Source organism: Photinus pyralis, unplaced genomic scaffold (assembly GCF_008802855.1).
Source record: "Photinus pyralis isolate 1611_PpyrPB1 unplaced genomic scaffold, Ppyr1.3 Ppyr1.4_LG1, whole genome shotgun sequence".
NCBI lineage: Eukaryota > Metazoa > Arthropoda > Insecta > Coleoptera > Lampyridae > Photinus > Photinus pyralis.
The window spans coordinates 56,896,797-56,918,242 of NW_022170249.1; the positions used below are offsets into that span (position 1 = coordinate 56,896,797).

General features: G+C 37.3%; 3 protein-coding genes across 3 annotated transcripts; 2 read left to right on the top strand and 1 right to left on the bottom strand.

Annotated features, from left to right (window-relative positions):
• Positions 1 to 8,955: 8,955 nt before the first annotated feature.
• Positions 8,956 to 11,817, bottom strand: LOC116160433 (uncharacterized protein F54H12.2-like). The gene is made up of 2 exons (XM_031473626.1): positions 11,766 to 11,817; positions 8,956 to 11,710 (listed from the first exon to the last, which is right to left on the bottom strand). Exon 2 carries the CDS (start codon positions 11,276 to 11,278, stop codon positions 10,160 to 10,162), a length of 1,119 nt encoding a protein of 372 aa, XP_031329486.1. The 5' UTR covers positions 11,279 to 11,710; positions 11,766 to 11,817; the 3' UTR covers positions 8,956 to 10,159.
• A 209-nt stretch (positions 11,818 to 12,026) lies between these two features.
• Positions 12,027 to 13,853, top strand: LOC116181743. Its single transcript, XM_031502166.1, has 2 exons — positions 12,027 to 12,697; positions 12,812 to 13,853. The coding sequence occupies exon 2, from the start codon at positions 12,815 to 12,817 to the stop codon at positions 13,685 to 13,687; it is 873 nt and encodes a 290-aa protein (XP_031358026.1). The 5' UTR covers positions 12,027 to 12,697; positions 12,812 to 12,814; the 3' UTR covers positions 13,688 to 13,853.
• Positions 13,854 to 17,994: 4,141 nt separating this feature from the next.
• On the top strand, positions 17,995 to 19,113 carry LOC116163866 (uncharacterized protein F54H12.2-like). Its single transcript, XM_031477999.1, has one exon. The coding sequence runs from the start codon at positions 17,995 to 17,997 to the stop codon at positions 19,111 to 19,113; it is 1,119 nt and encodes a 372-aa protein (XP_031333859.1).
• The last annotated feature ends 2,333 nt before the right edge of the window (positions 19,114 to 21,446 follow it).

The window sequence follows — 21,446 nt, forward strand, 5'->3', positions numbered from 1 at the left end:
AATGTAAATAACTATTCCTCAGTTACGCATTCATATTCTTAATCATTCACCTCACACATATCTATTCAATACTACTGTTTAATTAATTGTAATTTGTATAAAAACTAATATTTGATAGATACTTGTGTAGTTCATATAAAAGGTTAGTTCAAGTAAAAACTGTCTGTGCAATACAACTACCGTTTCAACTATTTCAAGGAAAATTTTTGTAAGACCAACACAAGAGTTACCTCTAATTAAATAACTGCTGTTTTCTGCAGCACCATAATTGCACGTCTCGGACGAAAGATCTTTTCACGGCAACCTGCAATGCTTAACTTTGCGTTCAATAATATTGACGTTCGCCGGTATATGTCAACTGGCCCTAAACTTATTTTGTTGCCGTCAGGTATAATTATTTATGTCGGCAATTCTCGCACCACCTAATTTTTTTTGCCGTGAAATACAATACGAATACCAATCAATCACACTACCCTGATTATTATTATTATTTTGTTTCGTCAGAACTTGGCTTTCCAAATAAATAAATATTTTCACCTTCTTTCTTCGCCTACATTATCTTTCCTATTTTCTTTTACTTTATATTTAGTGTTCCCGAGTCTGACTTCAGCCAGTTTCGTCTGCTTTGCGAAGCGGGGGCAGAGCCATGTTCGATCTGTTATACAGCTTCTGGCGCCTGGGACTTCATACTCACTTAATTTGACCTAGACCTACACCGACGAGCGGGCGGCAACAGATCCTTTTGATCACCGCTGTGACCAGGCTACGTATTTTGTCCAGATTGTTTTTATGTTCGTGTTGTTTCGTTGCCATGGTTAACGACCCACTCTTTGATGATGCTCATAAATTATGAGTCATAATATTAGTTTTAATGACTGCACTGACGCGCTACACCGCGCGAGTATCATAAAGGGGTATGTCGGCTCCTATGTAATAGGATCTGCCGCATAAGTCACCAACCAAGACAGCGACTCGCCCCCCTCGATTGCGACTTCCCTGTTGCAACCGTCTTTTTCTAGACGCCTCCCCCTTTTCCACAGTGACGCCCATCGCCCCGCGTTCACAGGAGAGTGCACACTCGCCTCTTCTCATTCTCGTCGTTTTCCTCCTTTCGTTACTCGTTATCTCATTCAGTTTAACACCCATTTATTTTTACCGTAGTGGTAATTTATTTCCGTGAAGGCTATCCCTCCACACGGTGTGTACGTGAGTGTGCGGTATGTCGTAAATCAGAGTAACTAAAACACTCGAAAGGAAAACGACATCCGAAAAAATCCGATTGCTATCTAATCAAATCCACCTATTGTTAATTACTTAATAAAGAAAGTAAATGAAGATAAAAAACAACAGGTCCCTACTTGGAAATTAAATTGATACGTTTTTTTGCCATTCTAAATTTTGGCGGGAAACTTTAAATCTGTGTAGCGGAACTGAAGAGGGGGAACTGAGGAAAGGATTATTACGAATTTGTGTTTGATTGTTTCTATATAACATGTGGGTTTTTTTAGAGGATTTTCGGTTGAGTCTTATGGTGTCTTGCCGCATAGAAATTAATCGTTGGGACGTTGGGTTTTTGTGTAGCCTTATTGGGAAAGGAAGCCTAAGGTTAATTTTTTTATTTGTTACTCAGTTGTAAACGTTGATTAACAAGACAAAACGCAAACGAGTAACTGGTAAAACTGACAGCTGACCTGTAAAAATTTTACAAGTTAGTAATGTAGTAATTTCATGGGCCAGAATTAAAGCGAACTCTCTGTTACATGGATAACATGATATTTTAGACATTTCTTCGAGATCAATTTAAGAACTAATTATTTACGTTTACTAGTTTACAAATGAGTAACAAATAAAATATTGTACATTATACGCCAGGTAATAGTTTTTACTGGCTCTAGGAGATGACAGGCTTGTCTGACGGCTCGCAAGTCAACTTCTCCTATCGCCAGTAAAAACTCACCTGGCTAATAATTTAAAATACTATTATTTATTTATTTATTTCCATGCTTCATTACAGGAAGTTCCCAATTACAACGAAGCAGTTCACTTGTAAATATATACATTCACAAAACAGATAGACAGAAATAAAGAGAACTAAACCTAAATTATAACATCGATACTAATAATTGTAATGGAAATGGAAGTTAAACTCTGGCAACAACTTGACTAGAACCCGCTATTAAATTTTACCTTTAAATCGAATTGTGCCGAGTGAAATACAACCACTTATTGTTTGACTATCACCATTTACTTTTAGTGTGTTTTTTTTTCGAAACTAGGCACTGTACATTGCATCGAAATTTTTAGCAACAACAGTATCACGCACGTTTTGACCATGGCAGTTGGCAACCTAGATAGAGAGCATCGTTAAGAAAGGAACGAGTATCAACCGTAGAAAGGCGCAATCCACTTGCGGAAGATCGGGGCAGTCAAGGTAGCCGCTCTGTCGTTCAATCTTACTATCATTGGAGTCTCTTTGACATCGTGTGTTGGGTTTGCCGAAGGACCTGATACGCAGCTAAGTGGCGCATTTTGTTTGTTCATTTTTACTAACAGTGAATCATGTGGGTGCTATTTAGTTCATGTGCAACTAGGGGCTTAACCTAACCTTAATAATTAGTTTCTTCTCGTAGTTCAGAATACGCTTTTGAGAATTGTTAATAATAATACACTTTATTTAAACCCAAATATATGTAATACATTTTTTTTTACAAAAATTGAAGTTTGCGACAATTAGAGTAACAACCCAGTATAGACAACATAAAAAAAACAACTAAATAAATTTCTTTGAGAAATTTACTGTTCTTCCACTCACCCTATCGATAGTAAAACAGAAAAAAAATTTTTATAACAGCTCACTAACATCACGATGAAGTAACAAGTTGTTAAGTTTGACTTTGAAGCGTTTAATGACTTAAATATTTTTTAAATCGATCGGTATGCAATTTGAAAGGAGAATGATTTCTGGGCAATGGATTTTTTATAAAAAGGTAATGAGAAGAAATTCCGTTTTCTAGTATTTATATTAAGAATATATGTAGCGTATGTAATACCTTCATGCAAGTAACTGGGTTGTGCAACCTTTTGGTTAATCTTTTTTTGGAAATTGTTTGTACCAACTCTTAAATGTAGAATTTTGTCAACTTAATCACGTCGACGACCCTATCGGAGAATTACCATCGAGTCATCGGGTAATTAAGTATTTGTGGTGTTTCATTTAAGTAGTATTTTTTTGGGTGGGTACCAGTGGATACATACTGGTGATTTTAATCAATATTTAATGGGATTCTGATTAGTTGTTGCAACACCTACAGAATACTAAGTAAATTATTAGAAAAATTCACTTTTTAATCTACAACTTCATCAACAAATAATTAAAAATTGAGCAGTACGTCATCAAAACCTACATCCACATTGTATAGACGCCAATTTTCGCCCCATTTCAATTGATCGACTGAAGCAATTTCTTAGCGTAAATTTGTTTCAAGGCTCGATATCTACATAAAATATGGATTCATGTTCTAATCCGTTGTATTATCATCCAGTCTGCAGTTTCACCATGTCTGGAAGGCGCTACCAAGTCCTCAGTTATGTGCTGTACCCCCCTGGTTCAAAATCCAAAGACAAAGTGCAACCCCTTCTCGATATGGTGTTCGCCCAATTCCTTTCTCTGGATGAAAGTCACTTTCGTGGAAGATTAGAATTCTAATTGTACTTAAGACTGTTGAAACTGGCTTATGAAAGGACACCACATTTTCGTTTGTTTTTCTCGAAAACCGATGGCAACATCAAAGTCATTTTGAATTTCAATACGTTTCATACTTTTAGCTCTTGCTCGCAAGATTCTCCGATTTTCGTACTAAAATGTCTGGATGGCTTGATAAAAATAGTTGCAACCAAACATATTCAGCATGTTCGTTTTCATTATTCAACTTATGTTTGATTGTTGAAGTTGATTGGCAAACTTGTATGCTATGTGCCAAATAACGTCGCGGATGAGTGGAAAGCCGCGTCCTTTATGTTCTTCTTCTTCTTCTTTTCCAAACAAATAAGAGTGGAAACCTAGTCGATTTAATTTTATAATAAAATTAAATTAATTGTCTTAAATGGACACGTAATATAATTACGTAAAGCATATAAATTTCTTCAAACAAAAAATGAAAGTAATTCTGCTTAAAAGACTTAAAAAACTGCTCCAACTGCCGAATTTATATTGTTAATAAATAATGCTTCTGATTTAAATTCGCATTAAATGATCGACTTTGGATAGGCTGCAAATCCTAATACTATAAATAATGTTACGTTATTGTTCAAAAATTAGTAGTTATTAGACTCGGCAAGAAAAACAGGTGTCATAGGATTATTAATGGCGATTTAATACATTGTAAAAAAAACACATTTTAAAAATTTATTCCATCATATAAATTAAATCAAGCCCATATAGAATTATTTTTTAGGACCATCCGATCTCAAGGAGGATAGAATAACAGCCCAACTTGCAGGTAATATACTACACCATACAAAAAAATATTGATTCATGCAGAAGTACGTGAAGGGGATGCAGATAATTGTGTGCCATTAGAAGAAATTAACGTTTTCTAAAAAATCTGCAGTACAAATTATAAACGAAAACATCAACAATCGTTTAGAAGAGCAAAACAGATTACATTGTAATTTCTGACTTTCTAAATGAGCATGATTATACTTTTTGGCTTGAAGACGCTATTTTCATGCAGCCTGTAGATAGTTATATACAGTGTAACCCTGGATTTATGTTACAAGAAGTGTGATGTACTAAAAATTTTTGAATTTTATTTTAAGAATGTGGGAATAAGCCCTGCTTGGTGTTACTAGAATTTTAAGAATATTTTGAGTCATTAAAAATCAAAGCGGCCTTGACATTGAAGCAAAAACTATGCTCTTTTCAAGGTAAAGTGCACTTTTTGTTAATAATACGACGAAATGTTGTTCAGCATGAGAAGTTATGGCTGCATAAAAATCAAGAATATTTACCCACTTTGATTAACGTTCGAGCAGTCGCGGTTGCTGGCGCAACAAAAATGGTCGCGGGTGTATCCGACAGATACATAACTTTAATTATTGAAATACCATCCCAATTTTTTAAAACGGATTAATTTTGTGTTTACTTTCTGCAAACATACTATCGTGTTCGTGCTTCTAGGTACCATACGATGGAATCCCCATCACGGTCAGTTGCGTCCGAGGAAGGTCAGGTGTATGAGATGAGTTCCCTCGAGGTTGAGTTCCTACAGTTGAAGGAGATGGGGCGCCAACAGCAGTGCCGTTTTTAACATAGGTCCAGTCGCAGCGTTGCACCGACGGGCCCCGGACCGACGGAAAAGGAAGCAAATGGCTGGAGAATTAGCACAAGATGAACCAATTCAGGATTCAGCGATACGATTTAAGGTGCAAGTGATGTTTGTAACTATTGACGGTATGATAGCCGAACTCAAAGAGCGTATACATGGACTACAGGAAGTTACAGAATATTTTGGCTTCTTACATCCACACCGTTTTAAGGACTGTGCACTTAATGAGTTGCAGGAAAAGGCGTCACAATTAAGTGAAAAATTTGAATTTCTATCGCCTTCCATATTTGACGAATTAGTGCAATTCAGAGATATATATTTTGCTCAAACTAGTACTGGCTGTGATCGCGCCGTTCGCGGAGTACTATGATATCTCGAATATTTGGCAAATCAGCATAATCTGGGATGTGTTTCCTAACTTGGAAATGTTATTCAAATTATTTGTTACCTTACCAATTGGAATTGCTAGTGCAGAAAGAAGTTTTAGTGTATTGCGAAGATTTAAAAACCCCTTGAGGTTCTATCACATCACAAAGAACTTCCAATTTGACACTACTTTCTGTAGAAAGGAATACCTTGGATAGTTTAGATTTAGAAGCAGTAGTGAAAGAATTTATGTCTTTGAAGCAAGAAGAGGTGTTCGAATTTAATTTGTGTAAGTATATAACTTTTTTTAATTTTTTTAATTTTTATACTGTTTACTTATTTACTCGTAGTATTCGATTTTATTTTGTTTTGAATTTTTGAAACCAAATAAAGATTATTGAAAAAAGTATATTCGGTAGGCACAGATAATTTCTATTTTCTGGTCTGGACTTACTTCTTGAACCGAACAATTTATTGTCTTAAAAAACGGCACTGGCGAACAGTCTGCTCTGATGGAGGCCTTCATGAAGGCACAGGCTCGTAAAGGCTCATTTACAACCAATTCAAAGTTGACTAAACGCACAAATCCAATTTCAAATTTCGTGTTAAGCAAATGAGTCTCCATGCAACAGTTTACATCAAAATTACACTTCGACGTTACGTACAATTCAAGTTCGACTTCACCGCCAAAGCTTGCAAACTGCAAACTTCCACGGCGACTTGAAAGTTGAATTGACAGGAGTCATGCGCACTGCGCACTTTCACGTATTCCATGTGTAACCTCAATTTTGAATAAATTTGTAACATTTTAAAATGGAGCAAGAATTTCTTGATGTAATTATGCTATGTACTGTTTCTTGCGCTCTATTAAAAGTGAGGTCCCTTCTGCACCGAAGACGGCGGCGTTATTGGGTTCATCCTGTTCTACAAAAAAAAACAGCAAGGCCACTATGAAAATCTTTTTCAAGAAATGTACACTGGGGACGAGGCGATGTTTTTCAACTTTACTAGAATGTCAACTACTTCGTTCGATAGATTACTCCAAAGAATTTCGCCTATCATTACTAAACATTCCAGACGAGAATCGATATCTGCAGGATGTAGGTTAGCCGTAACTTTGCGGTTTTTAGCAACAGGGGATTCATATCCCACTTTGGCATACGCCTTTCGGTTAAGTGTTCCCACTGTATGTGTAATTATTAAAGAAACATGCAACGCTATATGGCAAGTTTTGTCACCGACATATTTGAAATGCCCTGATCGCAAACAATTCTCAAAAATAGCATCAAACTTTTACAATCAGTGGCAGTTACCCAATTGTGCAGGTTGTATTGACGGGAAGCATATTGTAATTCAAGCTCCACCTAATAGTGGCTCTATTTACTATAAGTAGAACCACGACACTTCCGGCGCCATCTTGGATTTTATTCCCGGGGTCAATCAAGGTCAATTAAATTGATTGGTGGGGGCCGTCCACGTGGCCGGGGGTGTTTTTGGTTGATTTCGTGGAATTTGGACTTTGATTTGGTTAATTAATTAAAAATTGTGGGATTTTGGTCTTTATTGACATTTGATTTGATCGATTAATTTATTCGGTGGCTTAATTAATTTAATTCGCGGTTTGATTAATTTAATTCGCGGTTTGATTAATTTAATTCGCAGTTTGATTAATTTAATTCGCGGTTTGATTTCTTGGAATTTGTTCTAATTAATTTAATTCGCGGTTTGATTTCCTGGAATTTCCTTCGATTAATTTAATTCGCGGTTTGATTGATCTAATTAATTTAATTAGAAGGCATAATAAAGAAGCTAATTACACATATGTAGTAAATAATTGCACATATGTAATGAGTAATTACACACATGTAATTATCCTAAAATTAAAGACAAAATGGTCGCCAAAGGCGGGAAATTCAAATTTTTCTCTATCTCTATCCTCTCTCTCTCTCTCTCTCTCTCTTACTCAATGCGTTTATCTCTGTCTTACACATTGCACTTAGTTCACTTCACTTTTCTGAAATAGAAGCTAGAAATAAGCAAACATGTTTTAATTACCTATATTTATTGCAACAATGCCTAAATCCACAGAACATATGTACAAGCTTAAAAACTAAATATGTACACACTAAAAACTAACTTAAAACTAATATGTACAATCTAATCTAACTTAAAACTAATATTTACAAACTAACCTACCTTAACTTAGCTATTTTAAAAAATGTGATTGTATCTACCGGTTACCTCACCAACACGCACATGAAGGACATCGTATTTGTTTACTAAGTCCCGTACACTATCACTACAAAGCTCCAAAATAGCACTGGAGTGAACAGCTAATTGTGGGTAATCGGCGGCTCCATTCAGAGGGTTGTCATCAGCCCACGCAACTAGTTGCTGGACAGCCTCGGCACGAACTATAACCTTGTTATGCAACTCTACGCGTCGTACCACCTTCTAAGTTGATCGCTGCGACGTTGAATATTTTCGTAATCGCTTATCAGTTGATTAGCGGTATTAATAAAAGCTTCAAGCATATCCAGGGCGTGAGTTGCTAACCTAGGAAAGTCGTTATCGGGATCTAGCGGACTGTCAGTAAACCATTCGATTAATATCTGTATTGCTTCGATCCGCGTGATGATATTGTTGTAAAGGACAATCCTGTCAGCGTTCAGGTATGCTACCGTTACCGTCAAATTTAACAAAATTTCGTTCGCTGTTACACACTCAACGCGAACAGCTAGTTCCCCGAGGGCAGCGAGGTGATTTCGCACTTCTTGTTCAGCCTCCATTTCAATTTAATAGAAAACGCACTCACAGATATTACACAAAACGTTTTAACATAACGAAATGCATTTCAACCCTTAAATAGAATATCCACCCCCATTTTTTTTAAAAACAGGTTACGATTTTCAGAAATTCGTAGGTACTTAAGACATAAAGGGTTACTGACCGATTTTGTGGAACCTCACCAGTTACCTTAAGCCTCGAACACGCGTGCATTGATGAACCTATATTGTACTATTTGTTTACTTTTCTTAAATCGTACAATTTTTGAATACAAAATTAATGAAAAATAAGCATTGGGACGCTAGGATTACCTGTTTTCTATGAATGCGGTACAGGTTCTGGGTTAATTGTTTCTGCTACCCTTTTGTTAAAGATGACGATGGCGACGTTTTATAACAATCAGTATTGTTTACTTACCGCAGTCTCTTTTAATTGTTTCTCATATTTTTAATGCCGTTAAATGAAAATGCGGAAATACATTTAGACTTTTATTAATCAATTAGATTCACCTTATAAAAAGTCATATTATACAATAAATCAATTATATCATCGTTACATTCTAAATCATTATTAAACATATCTACAAATTCCTTAAGTGATAAATTATTAAACTTAAAAACTAAATACATTAAACAATATTGTCCACAATAAGTTGATAAAGGATGCTGCAACACGCGCGAATTAAAGGTGAATTTCCGGGCGTGTTTTTTCAAAAATTTTAAATGTAATCCGGTAGGTGGTCGTCCGAATGAATCGAAATATTCTCCATTTCCATCTTCATCTATGTAAATTCCGTTCCAGTGTTGCCCTGTGCGTGTTGAAACATCTGTATTGACAATTGCAGCAAATGGCCGACGTACACTTGCTCGTATAAGTTCATCTGATGCGAAAACAGCACGCGCAGCCTTCTTCTGAATCAGATTCAACGCTCGTTGAAGTTCTAGGGTATTCATTTGTTGAATCAATTTGTGCCCACTCGTGTAATATTAAGGCATTTTCTTGAGCGCACATAAGCGTGTTCTCCGCATGATTGAGGCACCTTACACCGCTATGACTTTTCTTTAACTTCTTTAGCGAAGGGCATCCCACGTCTTCTAAATTAATTACAAACTTGTCAAGGAAATTCAGTAGGTATTGCTTCTCCACTCCTTTTACGTATATTCTATTGAAGGGCTGAAGTAACGTACGTAGTTCTTCTTCAAGGTCCTCGTATCTAATGTACCCGGAATTCCATTTCAAGCCATGATAACAGTCTTCTAAGAATTTGATTTCTTTTTTCATCGATGAGGTTACAGTATAATTGGCGGGCGGCTTCATAAGTAAAGTTGTGCAACTGGGCCCCTCCGACGAAACGATAGATATTTCTTTCGGAATGAATTCCTTTAAGCTTCCGCGGAATCCTTGAAAATCAACGTAGGCATCCATCACATGAAACATTTTCTAATAAACTGAGGATCCGTAATAAAGTATTATAATTTTATCCCTTCTGTCATGCGCTGCGCAGTAGCTTTTTTTCCAACACAGGGGAAATGATGTAATCAAGTTGATGAATGCGTCTTTGGAAACGTGCGGCATCTCTTGCGTACTGCATCCAAGGTCCTTTTCTAGCTTGATGATGAGCATGTGGCCATGCAATTATGTGACGCACTGTATTCCGGGACTCGTCAAAAGAAACTTTTTTAAATGTTAAAGTCTGCGATGACATTTCGATGTTTATCAATTTCAATAACGTTGTCAAATTCTGCGTACACGAGACAATTCACCGTCTCAGTCAGAGCGTCTTGGAAACCAACTTCGATACGAAGAGAACCGTTCTTTACCAAGTTCCAATGAGTTGTGGCGTTTGCGGATAAATCCGGCGTTAAATCGAAAGTCATTAGGCAGTATCCGTGCGGATAGTCTAAACGTGATACGTTATTTCCTTCGTTCAAAAAATGTATTCCAGTTCCAGAAAATAAAGTGTGGTAGGCCCTTACGTATAATCCTTCTTGAGTGAAATCTGGTTGTAACGGTTTTGATGGAATTTGCTGCCCATCAATGTACAGAGACATATAATTAATCTTGTAATGATGAAAGTTGAAGGGATTGGAAGCGTATTCTCCGTTAAACGCTCTATTCGACACAAAACCAATTATGCAGCGTTTTGGTAGTTGTCCAAGGAAGACATTATCCAATGATTTGCGTTGCACACCTGCGGGAATCGTTAGCACCTTCACATCCGATCTAGTAATAGGATATTTGGCTGCAGTGGTTTCTAATGCTTTTGTGTGCGCAAGAAGAACTACAGGATTAATCTTCATTCTTCTAACCAGTAAACTGGCATCCACAATTTTCACTTTGTATGTTGAACCAGTAGCAGCCATTAAACTAAAGGTGTCTCTTGTTCGAACAAATTTTACTTTCATTTCAACTCCATTCATGAGAAACTTTTCTTGATTAAATAAGTCCGCGTGCACATGACCAACCATTTCCACCATTTTACCGAGCTTTGTGGTATTTTGACGAATAGCGAAACCTTTGTTATCAGCTGTTAATGTATCCATTTGCTTTGGAGTATCGTTATGCCATAAGGAACACCCCAGATGAGTTGTTTTAGCTTCAGAGCCATAATTTAACAGAGTTTCAATGTATGCACGATACGCATAAGTATTGCTTGGTGGTGACACTAATTTCTGATTCAAGCATACTTCCACTTGACTATACAATGTATGCAGCCAATTGTTAACAGGAGCTACCACATCGTCAGCACCCAAGTGCGTGTCATCTTGTTTTACAATTTTCGCCGTAACGTAGAGCATTGTGTGACTTAGATCTAGGTAATCATTTCCATTTCCGTTGGGAATGAAATATGAGCCCGAAAAAAAGTTAACCTTCAAAATGTAATTTGACACCAAATGAAATTTGAGCCAAAAACCGAGCTGACCTTGAAAATGAAACGTGACACTCCAAAAAAAAGTGACCTTGAAAAAGTTGGCATGAAATATGAAATCGAAAAAAAAGTTCACATTCTAAAATAGGAGCTGGACATGAAATGTGTATAAAATAAGTTTTTCATTACGTTTATTTGCAATGTACTATTATTCGCTTTGTACATATTACATCACTCTTCCCGCTCTTCAGTAAAAAATCCATTGGGGATTTCAAGCTCCAAATCTTCGTTTCGATCATTAATGTCGATTACCACCGTCTGACGATCGAAGATGTCTTCATCTTCAGAATCGGTGTCACTCCTTCAAATAAACAGCTGTTAAATGGTAAATATTTTACAATAAGTTTTGTACTTACAGATCGTAGCTAGGTATCGGAAACGGCAATTGAATGTTATGGTTGTTCGTCGACATGATGTAAGTTAAAATACACACAAGCACAAACACAAAGATCACGTAAAAACTCGAAAAATACGCACGTACAAATGTAAAAACGCAAGTAATTCCGAGTCCCCGAAAATAAGATTTTTATATCAGAGCAGGTAAAATAGAATCCGATCCCTTCCGAACATTACCGAACGCTCTATTGTTCTAAAACCGGTTTTCCGCTTGATTAAACATGATCTATTGTTTAAAATGCATGACTCATAACCCGCTAAACCTGTTTTCCGCGTGAATAGCCACATCTTTTGTGCTTGGGGCCGCCTTTATGGCGCCACGTCAATAATTTCTTTTGTTTCTACTTCCGGTTACATGGAAAGGCACTTAGTTCACGTTGAGCGGATAAGTGCTTTCTTTTTGTTCAGGACACCTGCACAAGTATGACTCTTAACTCGCTAAACCTGTTTGCCGCATGAATAACCACATCTTTTGTTCTTGTGGTCGTCTTTATGGCACCACGTCAATCATTTCTTTTGTTTCTACTTCCGGTTACATGGAACGGCATTTAGTTCACGTTGAGCGGATAAGTGCTTTCTTTTTGTTCAGGACACCTGCACAAGTATGACTCATACCTCGCTAAACCTGTTTGCCGCATGAATAACCACATCTTTTGTGTTTGTGGTCGTCTTTATGGCACCACATCAATCATTTTCTTTTGTTCTCGTCATGACTCATCGTCACCTGCACAACTATGACTCATCTTTTTAATTTAATTCGCGATTATAGTGACGTATTAGATTTACAGTTACGCGGTGTTTATAAAGCTGGTGAGGTTGCGACTCGTTCTCATTTGTGTTCAGTTCAGTGTTCAACGTGATATTGTGTCAGTGTACTAGTTCAAAGTTACAAGTAAGTTCAATCGCCTCTGTTTTTTGATATAATTGGTAATTAAATTGTTGCAATTGTTTTCTAATTGGTAATTAAATTGTTGCAATTGTTTTCTAATTTTACATTTCGTTACAGATTATGTTTTCGTACAGCAAACCTTATTCTCGTCCATCAACAAACCCCAGAGATCCTCGTACTGCTGAAAAGTTGTCGACGACACTCAATTACTACAAGCCTATTGCATCATCGCCAGAATTCTGCTACACAGAGGATGATCACCGAGCATTCGACAGGGAAGTTATGAAGGAATACAACATCTCATCTTACAATAATCCAGTGCCCAGACACGAAGATTTCTGTTTATCAACACAAGACCGTAAGCGCATACATAACAAGTTTATGGATAAAGAACGACAGCAATTACTCAGTGAGTCGACATTTAATCTAAATAATAGTGGATCCAAAATCCTGAAAGTGGGTCTAGACGTATTTGAAGATTGCCCCTGTGTCAAGATACAAGGCAAGGATCGGAGCATATATTTTTCAAAGAGTGCCTTCGAGAGTTTTTTAAGCGAATTAGAAGACATCGTCGGAGCAGTAAAGCGCGAGGAAGAAGATGAAACTTTCGATCTAGAAGATTTTCATGTACGGTGCTGCAGAAAATATAAAGCTGCGCGTATCATTTCGAAGAAAGAAATCCACTGTGAACTGTACTTGGGACTCGTCACCCTGGAAAAAGTGATCGCTATGGCAGACTACTTACGTCAGAAGCTTAATTATTTGGGTAATTATTTGGAAGGTAATGATTGTCCTTTCAAAAACTTTGTAGAAAAAGTTGTGGACATTCTGGATAGACGTCAGCAAAAAGATGTGAGTTATAACGATTTGCTAACAAATTTAACTACTGAACCTTTAGTTATACATGAGTTAGTCCATAAGTATCCGTATTTTGTGATTGATAAGATAGAGGATTATATGCAAACTTATGATGATAGGTTCTTGTACAAATAAATGTAAATAAATATAAATGTAAGTTCTACATTCTTTTAATCAGTTTGGTGTTATACTTCGAGACATTACAATGGAAAATAAATTTCTTCATCCATTTTCCGCTCTTGTAAGTGGCCCAAGCGGGTCGGGAAAGAGTTATTTTATTGTAAACTTTCTAAAAAATATAACAAACATCTGCTCTGTACTGTTTGAAAAAATAGTTTGGCATTACGGGGAATGGCAGTCATTGTACGAAGATCTAAAAGGTGTTGAATTCCATCAAGGCTTACCCGATATGTCCAGTTTCGATGGCTTAAAACCTGTACTGATAATTATTGATGATTTAATGCGTGAATCAAATGGAGCTATTGTTGACATTTTTTACAAAAGGATGTCATCATCGTAACCTCAGTGTTTTCTTTCTAACCCAAAACATATTTCATCAAGGAAAAGGACAGAGAGATATATCTTTAAATGCACACTACATTATTTTATTCAAAAATCCCCGAGATCGGGCACAAATAAAGCATTTAACGCGGCAAATTTGCCCTGAAAACTCCAAATTTTTAGAAGAAGCGTATAATGATGCAACGTCTAAACCCCACGGATATCTGTTATTCGATTTAAAACAAAGTACACCGGATGTTTTCCGCTATAGAACATCGATATTTGAAGAAGATGGCGCTTGTGTGGTATATATACCAAAAAAGGGTATTAAAGGTTTGAATCTTGAGCAATTGGTACATTCATAATGGTTTCAAAGTTGACGAAACATTCCGAGTTGCTTCGTGCTCTCTCAAAATTGGGACCAAAGGAGCGGTTAGCGTTGATAAAATGTTTGGACGACAATCAAATTGAATGCATATGTGAGTGTATTTACAACACTTTAAAAGGACAAGTCGATTTGACCGCTGATCAGAAGCGAAGTCTCGCTCGTCATAAAACCATCTTACGGCGTATGGTAACGCCCCGTGAAAAGATAAAAAAGAAGAAACAGATACTAATTCAAAACGGAGGTGCATTCTTGCCATTTGTGCTAGGGCCGTTACTTGGCGGCTTACTCGGAAGTCTTTTTCAATAATCATGGAACACGCAAAGAAAATGTTACTCGTACCGCAGGAATTTATGCAGCGAATTAAAGCAAATGAAACTAGGAAAGACGATGTTTTATCGCAAATTGATGACGAAATGTCACAAGTATTAAATTCTAAGTTGTCTTCATATGAAAAGTGGCAACAGTATTCTCAAGTTTTACAGAAATATTTACATTTTTCGGAACAAATGCGAAAACCTGTAAGCATAGCAATTGAATCGAAGCCTACAGGAATATCAGAAGATGAAATAATAGCCTCAATTCCACAAACTTTTAAGAAAAAAGCCGAAAGTTTTCTACGAATACTCAACGCTTCGGGTGATATTTTATGGGACAATAGAGGAATTGTCACAATAAAAGGCGAAGTAATCCCGTCATCGAATATTATTGACTTAATACACGACACAGTAAGACCGCGTCAATCAACAAATCCAGAAGGTGGCCGACAGTTTGCAGAATTCGTCAAAGAAATTAATGTTCCTCAAGAATTTATTGGCAAAAAACAAAGTGTTGTAAAAACCGAAGACATTATTTCGAAACGTCCAAAAATTACTGTGAACCCTGTTCAAGACGTTACCGCAAAACGGACGAGAAGTGCACTTAAGCAACCGGATACGAGAAAACGTTCCAAAAGTTCTGGTGGGCTACAGCGAGGTGGATGGAATACTTCTAAACGATTGCATATTCCCGGATGGAAAACCTTTAAACTTTAAGTAGATGGAAAGCATATATTATGATCCTTCACATCCTGCCGGATTCGGTGGAGTTTCCTCCTTGTCTTCAGCGTTAAAAAATAGATATTCAACTGAGGATGTAAAAGCATGGTTACAAAAACAAGAAGCATATACTGTGCACAAGCCCGTTAAAAGAAAATTTCAACGCAACAAATACATAGTTAACAACATGTTTGAATTATGGCAAGCCGATCTTTGTGATATGAGAAGCCTAGCGAAAAACAACAGAGGCTATAATTACATATTAACGGTCATTGACGTATTCAGTAAGAAAGCATGGGCAAGACCTCTCAAGCAAAAAACCGCAAATTCTATAATTGAGGCGTTTTCGTCCATTTTTGAAGAATGTGACAATACACCTGAAAATATACAAACTGATAAAGGAAAAGAGTTTGTGGCAGCAAGCGTACAACAATTTTTTAAAAAATACAATATAAATTATTATGTAACCCATAATCCCGACGTAAAAGCTTGCATAATCGAACGGCTGAATCGCACATTAAAGACGAAAATGCACCGCTACTTTACATATAAGAACACATTCAAATACGTGGACGTTCTACAAGATTTGGTGTCTGCATATAACAAATCCTATCATTCTTCGATCAAGATGGCGCCTGATGATGTGAACGAAGAAAACATTTTGAAAGTTTGGCAGAACCTCTACGCGAAGGGTTTTGGTAAAGAAACTCGACCTATATATAAAGTGGGACAACACGTGAGAATCACCAGAACCAAATATCATTTTGAAAAGGGATATGAGAGTAACTTTAGTCAAGAGGTGTTTAAAATTATTAAAGTTATAAAGAGACGTCCGCCTGTGTACAGAATAGTGGATTTAAGCGGTGAAGATATAGAAGGGACTTTTTATGAGGAAGAACTGCAGGCTGTTACGATAGACGAAGATACAGTATTTAAAATTGACGAGATTTTGGAAGAAAAAGGGAGAGGAAAAAACAAAAAATATTTAGTGAAGTGGCGAGGTTATAGTGACAAATTCAATTCTTGGATTTCTGCGGCAGAACTCAAAAACATATAAAAATGGAAGAAGAATTCTACATTACCCTGTTAAGCAATAGTTCGCTCGATTATTTTCCCAACAATACAACTTCACACTTTGTTACACAGTTGCCAAAGCGTATAAGATTAAGTGGTAATTGGTCCGTCGGGATAGCCGAAATACAATATCCTTGTGCGTTTGCGTCAATGAAACTGACAATTTAATTTACTACAGAGATGCGCCAATAACAGATTTTCCGTTAAATAAAGTTTTAGAAAGTGCAGCGACATTTTTCCGTAATAATCTCGGAACGTCTATGTATAAAAACGGCGGTTGGTACGTGATCAAACTTGATGCTGGTAATTATGAAAACATTGAAGATATTCTTAAAGAAATAAACAATCACGAAAATTTAGGAAAGTTAATCACAATCAAATATTACAAGATCACAAAACGTGTGGCGATCGCATTTAGGACGCCTCTCTCCGTACTGGGATTTTCCCAAAGGTTAGCTTTACAGCTTGGGTATCGTCCAGAACAGAATGTAGTACGCGATTCCATACCCCCGCATCCTGCAAGTATTTGGTCAGGCGTGCCCTCACAGATGTTCATTTATTGTGATATTGTGGAGCCGCAAATCGTAGGAGATGTGTTATCACCACTAATGAGAATAGTTAACATTACCGCCGAAAATTACATTTATGGAAGTCATAAAGATGTAGTGTTTTCACCGTCACACTATATGCCCGTGATGACGAAAGAGTTTGAAAATATCGAAATACATATAAGGACGGATACAGGCGCTCCTATGCCATTCGAGTTTGGAACATTGAGTTTAAAGCTTCATTTTAAGAAATGGACTGCCCATATCAACAATACTACGTAAATCAAGCGGGCTCGGGTATCGGTACGATTTATAGAGGTTCGCCGTACCAAAGAGGTCATGGAATAGGAAGCTGGCTGGGCGGAGTGTTTCGTTCCATATTACCTTTGTTTAAATCGGGAATGCGAGCTGTGGGAAAAGAAGCTTTAAGAACTGGTGCAAATGTACTAGGTGACATAATTGAGGAGAAACCAATTAAAGCAGCGTTTCAAGAACGAGTTCAGGAAGCAGGAAGAAACCTTAAACGAAAAGCCGATGACAAAATTGATACATTAATGCGCGGATCTGGTTATAAAAGACCACACATGATCGATTACGGTCAGTTCAAAATTGCTACGGAGAAGAAAACTACACGTCCGAAAAAAGCTCCTAAACCTAAACGCAAAGTTGTCAAACCAACATTCAGTGACATTTTCTCAAAGAATGGCATTCCTTCACGCACAGTCATGTGAATGCATCAAATCTGAGTTGGATCTGTTTGCACTTCCTGCAACACAAACCAGTATCGAAGGTGGGGAATGGGTGTTTTACAAACCTTTATCCTCATTATCAGATGACGCACCGATTGAATTCGTAGTCCCCGGAAATGGAAATGATTACCTCGATCTAAGTCACACAATGCTCTACGTTACGGCGAAAATTGTAAAACAAGATGACACGCACTTGGGTGCTGACGATGTGGTAGCTCCTGTTAACAATTGGCTGCATACATTGTATAGTCAAGTGGAAGTATGCTTGAATCAGAAATTAGTGTCACCACCAAGCAATACTTATGCGTATCGTGCATACATTGAAACTCTGTTAAATTATGGCTCTGAAGCTAAAACAACTCATCTGGGGTGTTCCTTATGGCATAACGATACTCCAAAGCAAATGGATACATTAACAGCTGATAACAAAGGTTTCGCTATTCGTCAAAATACCACAAAGCTCGGTAAAATGGTGGAAATGGTTGGTCATGTGCACGCGGACTTATTTAATCAAGAAAAGTTTCTCATGAATGGAGTTGAAATGAAAGTAAAATTTGTTCGAACAAGAGACACCTTTAGTTTAATGGCTGCTACTGGTTCAACATACAAAGTGAAAATTGTGGATGCCAGTTTACTGGTTAGAAGAATGAAGATTAATCCTGTAGTTCTTCTTGCGCACACAAAAGCATTAGAAACCACTGCAGCCAAATACCCTATTACTAGATCGGATGTGAAGGTGCTAACGATTCCCGCAGGTGTGCAACGCAAATCGTTGGATAATGTCTTCCTTGGACAACTACCAAAACGCTGCATAATTGGTTTTGTGTCGAATAGAGCGTTTAACGGAGAATACGCTTCCAATCCCTTCAACTTTCATCATTACAAGATTAATTATATGTCTCTGTACATTGATGGGCAGCAAATTCCATCAAAACCGTTACAACCAGATTTCACTCAAGAAGGATTATACGTAAGGGCCTACCACACTTTATTTTCTGGAACTGGAATACATTTTTTGAACGAAGGAAATAACGTATCACGTTTAGACTATCCGCACGGATACTGCCTAATGACTTTCGATTTAACGCCGGATTTATCCGCAAACGCCACAACTCATTGGAACTTGGTAAAGAACGGTTCTCTTCGTATCGAAGTTGGTTTCCAAGACGCTCTGACTGAGACGGTGAATTGTCTCGTGTACGCAGAATTTGACAACGTTATTGAAATTGATAAACATCGAAATGTCATCGCAGACTTTAACATTTAAAAAAGTTTCTTTTGACGAGTCCCGGAATACAGTGCGTCACATAATTGCATGGCCACATGCTCATCATCAAGCTAGAAAAGGACCTTGGATGCAGTACGCAAGAGATGCCGCACGTTTCCAAAGACGCATTCATCAACTTGATTACATCATTTCCCCTGTGTTGGAAAAAAAGCTACTGCGCAGCGCATGACAGAAGGGATAAAATTATAATACTTTATTACGGATCCTCAGTTTATTAGAAAATGTTTCATGTGATGGATGCCTACGTTGATTTTCAAGGATTCCGCGGAAGCTTAAAGGAATTCATTCCGAAAGAAATATCTATCGTTTCGTCGGAGGGGCCTAGTTGCACAACTCTACTGATGAAGCCGCCCGCCAATTATACTGTAACCTCATCGATGAAAAAAGAAATCAAATTCTTGGAAGACTGTTATCATGGCTTGAAATGGAATTCCGGGTACATTAGATACGAGGACCTTGAAGAAGAACTACGTACGTTACTGCAACCGTTTAATAGAATATACGTAAAGGGCGTGGAGAAACAGTACTTGTTAAATTTCCTTGACAAGTTTGTAATTAATTTAGAAGACGTGGGTTGCCCTTCGCTAAAGAAGTTAAAGAAAAGTCATAGCGGTGTAAGGTGTCTCAATCATGCGGAGAACACGCTTATGTGCGCTCAAGAAAATGCATTAATATTACACGAGTGGGCGCAAATTGATTCAACAAATGAATACCCTAGAACTTCAACGAGCGTTGAATCTGATTCAGAAGAAGGCTGCGCGTGCTGTTTTCGCATCAGATGAACTTATACGAGCAAGTGTACGTCGGCCATTTGCTGCAATTGTCAATACAGATGTTTCAACACGCACAGGGCAACACTGGAACGGAATTTACATAGATGAAGATGGAAATGGAGAATATTTCGATTCATTCGGACGTCCACCTGATGGATTACATTTAAAATTTTTGAAAAAACACGCCCGGAAATTCACCTTTAATTCGCGAGTGCTGCAGCATCCTTTATCAACTTATTGTGGACAATATTGTTTAATGTATTTAGTTTTTAAGTTTAATAATTTATCACTTAAGGAATTTGTAGATATGTTTAATAATAATTTAGAATGTAACGATGATATAATTGATTTATTGTATAATATGACTTTTTATAACATTAATCTAATTGATCAATAAAAGCCTAAATGTATTTCCGCATTTTCATTTAACGGCATTAAAAATATGAGAAACAATTAAAAGAGACTGCGGTAAGTAAACAATACTGAACGGGCGCCGTTGTCATCTTTAACAAAAGGGTAGCAGGAACAAATAACAACAGTATCCATGAGGAATTCGTAGAAAACAGGTAGTCTTGGCGCCTCAAAATGCAGATAATCCAGGGTCTTCAAAATGTTTTGCTTATTTTTCATTAATTTTGTATTCAAAAATTGTACGATTTAAGAAAAAGTAAACAAACTGTACAATATAGGGCCGTTAATGTACATGACTCTCATTTGCATTTCCCGAAATTATGTCTGGCTAAACCCTTATAAGCCACGAAAAATAAAAATTTGTTGGTTATTTTCGTGCGTTCGCCATGGAGGTTCTTCGTGACGCGATTGTGCAGAATCTGGAGAGTATGTACCGCGAGATCCGCGAGATCGACGTCACGGGGTGTTTGGTGTTCCTGGCTAAGTTGAGTGCTTTTAACCCCACACCGGAAAGCTCAACATTATGCAACATGTGTGAGTTAGTGGTACTCCGTGACAATATAGCTCTCACGGAGCTACCACGCACAGTGGAAACCGTTATAGTGAGCAAAAGACTTATCTACAACGATATGAAGGCAAAAATTTATACACTCTCGGAAGACCTGTGTAATTATATAAGGCTGTGCGAGACCGCTATGAATTGTATAACGGACGCAATAAACGTCCTGAGGGAGATGGACGTGTCCTCACCTACGGAGGAAGAAGAAGCGCTTGATCTTATGAACCGCACAATAAACAATTCAGTGCAACAGTTCACGGCAGTGATCGATATGTGGCCGGAGCTCAGTGGCTCACGCGTGGAGGCCCTAGTTCAATTATTTAATAAACTTTTTAATTTATCCTAATCAATTTTAGTTTGTACAGATCTAGTTTTTTAAGTTTGTAAATACGTTCCGTGGATTAGGCCTACAGGGGAACACCACGTTAAAAAAAACGCGCCTTAACTCTACCTCCTGGGTGGTGTGGAAACGGGTTTGTATTGTATATTTTAAATTGTAATTTGCGCTTAATTTTTGATTGTAATGTTTTTTTTTTGTTAATTGTTGCACCATAATAAACATAATTAAA

Coding starts and splice junctions, on each gene's coding strand:
- LOC116160433 (XM_031473626.1), bottom strand. CDS start 11,278: ATGCTCTACGTTACGGCGAAAATTGTAAAACAAGATGACACGCACTTG.
- LOC116163866 (XM_031477999.1), top strand. CDS start 17,995: ATGCTCTACGTTACGGCGAAAATTGTAAAACAAGATGACACGCACTTG.
- LOC116181743 (XM_031502166.1), top strand. CDS start 12,815: ATGTTTTCGTACAGCAAACCTTATTCTCGTCCATCAACAAACCCCAGA.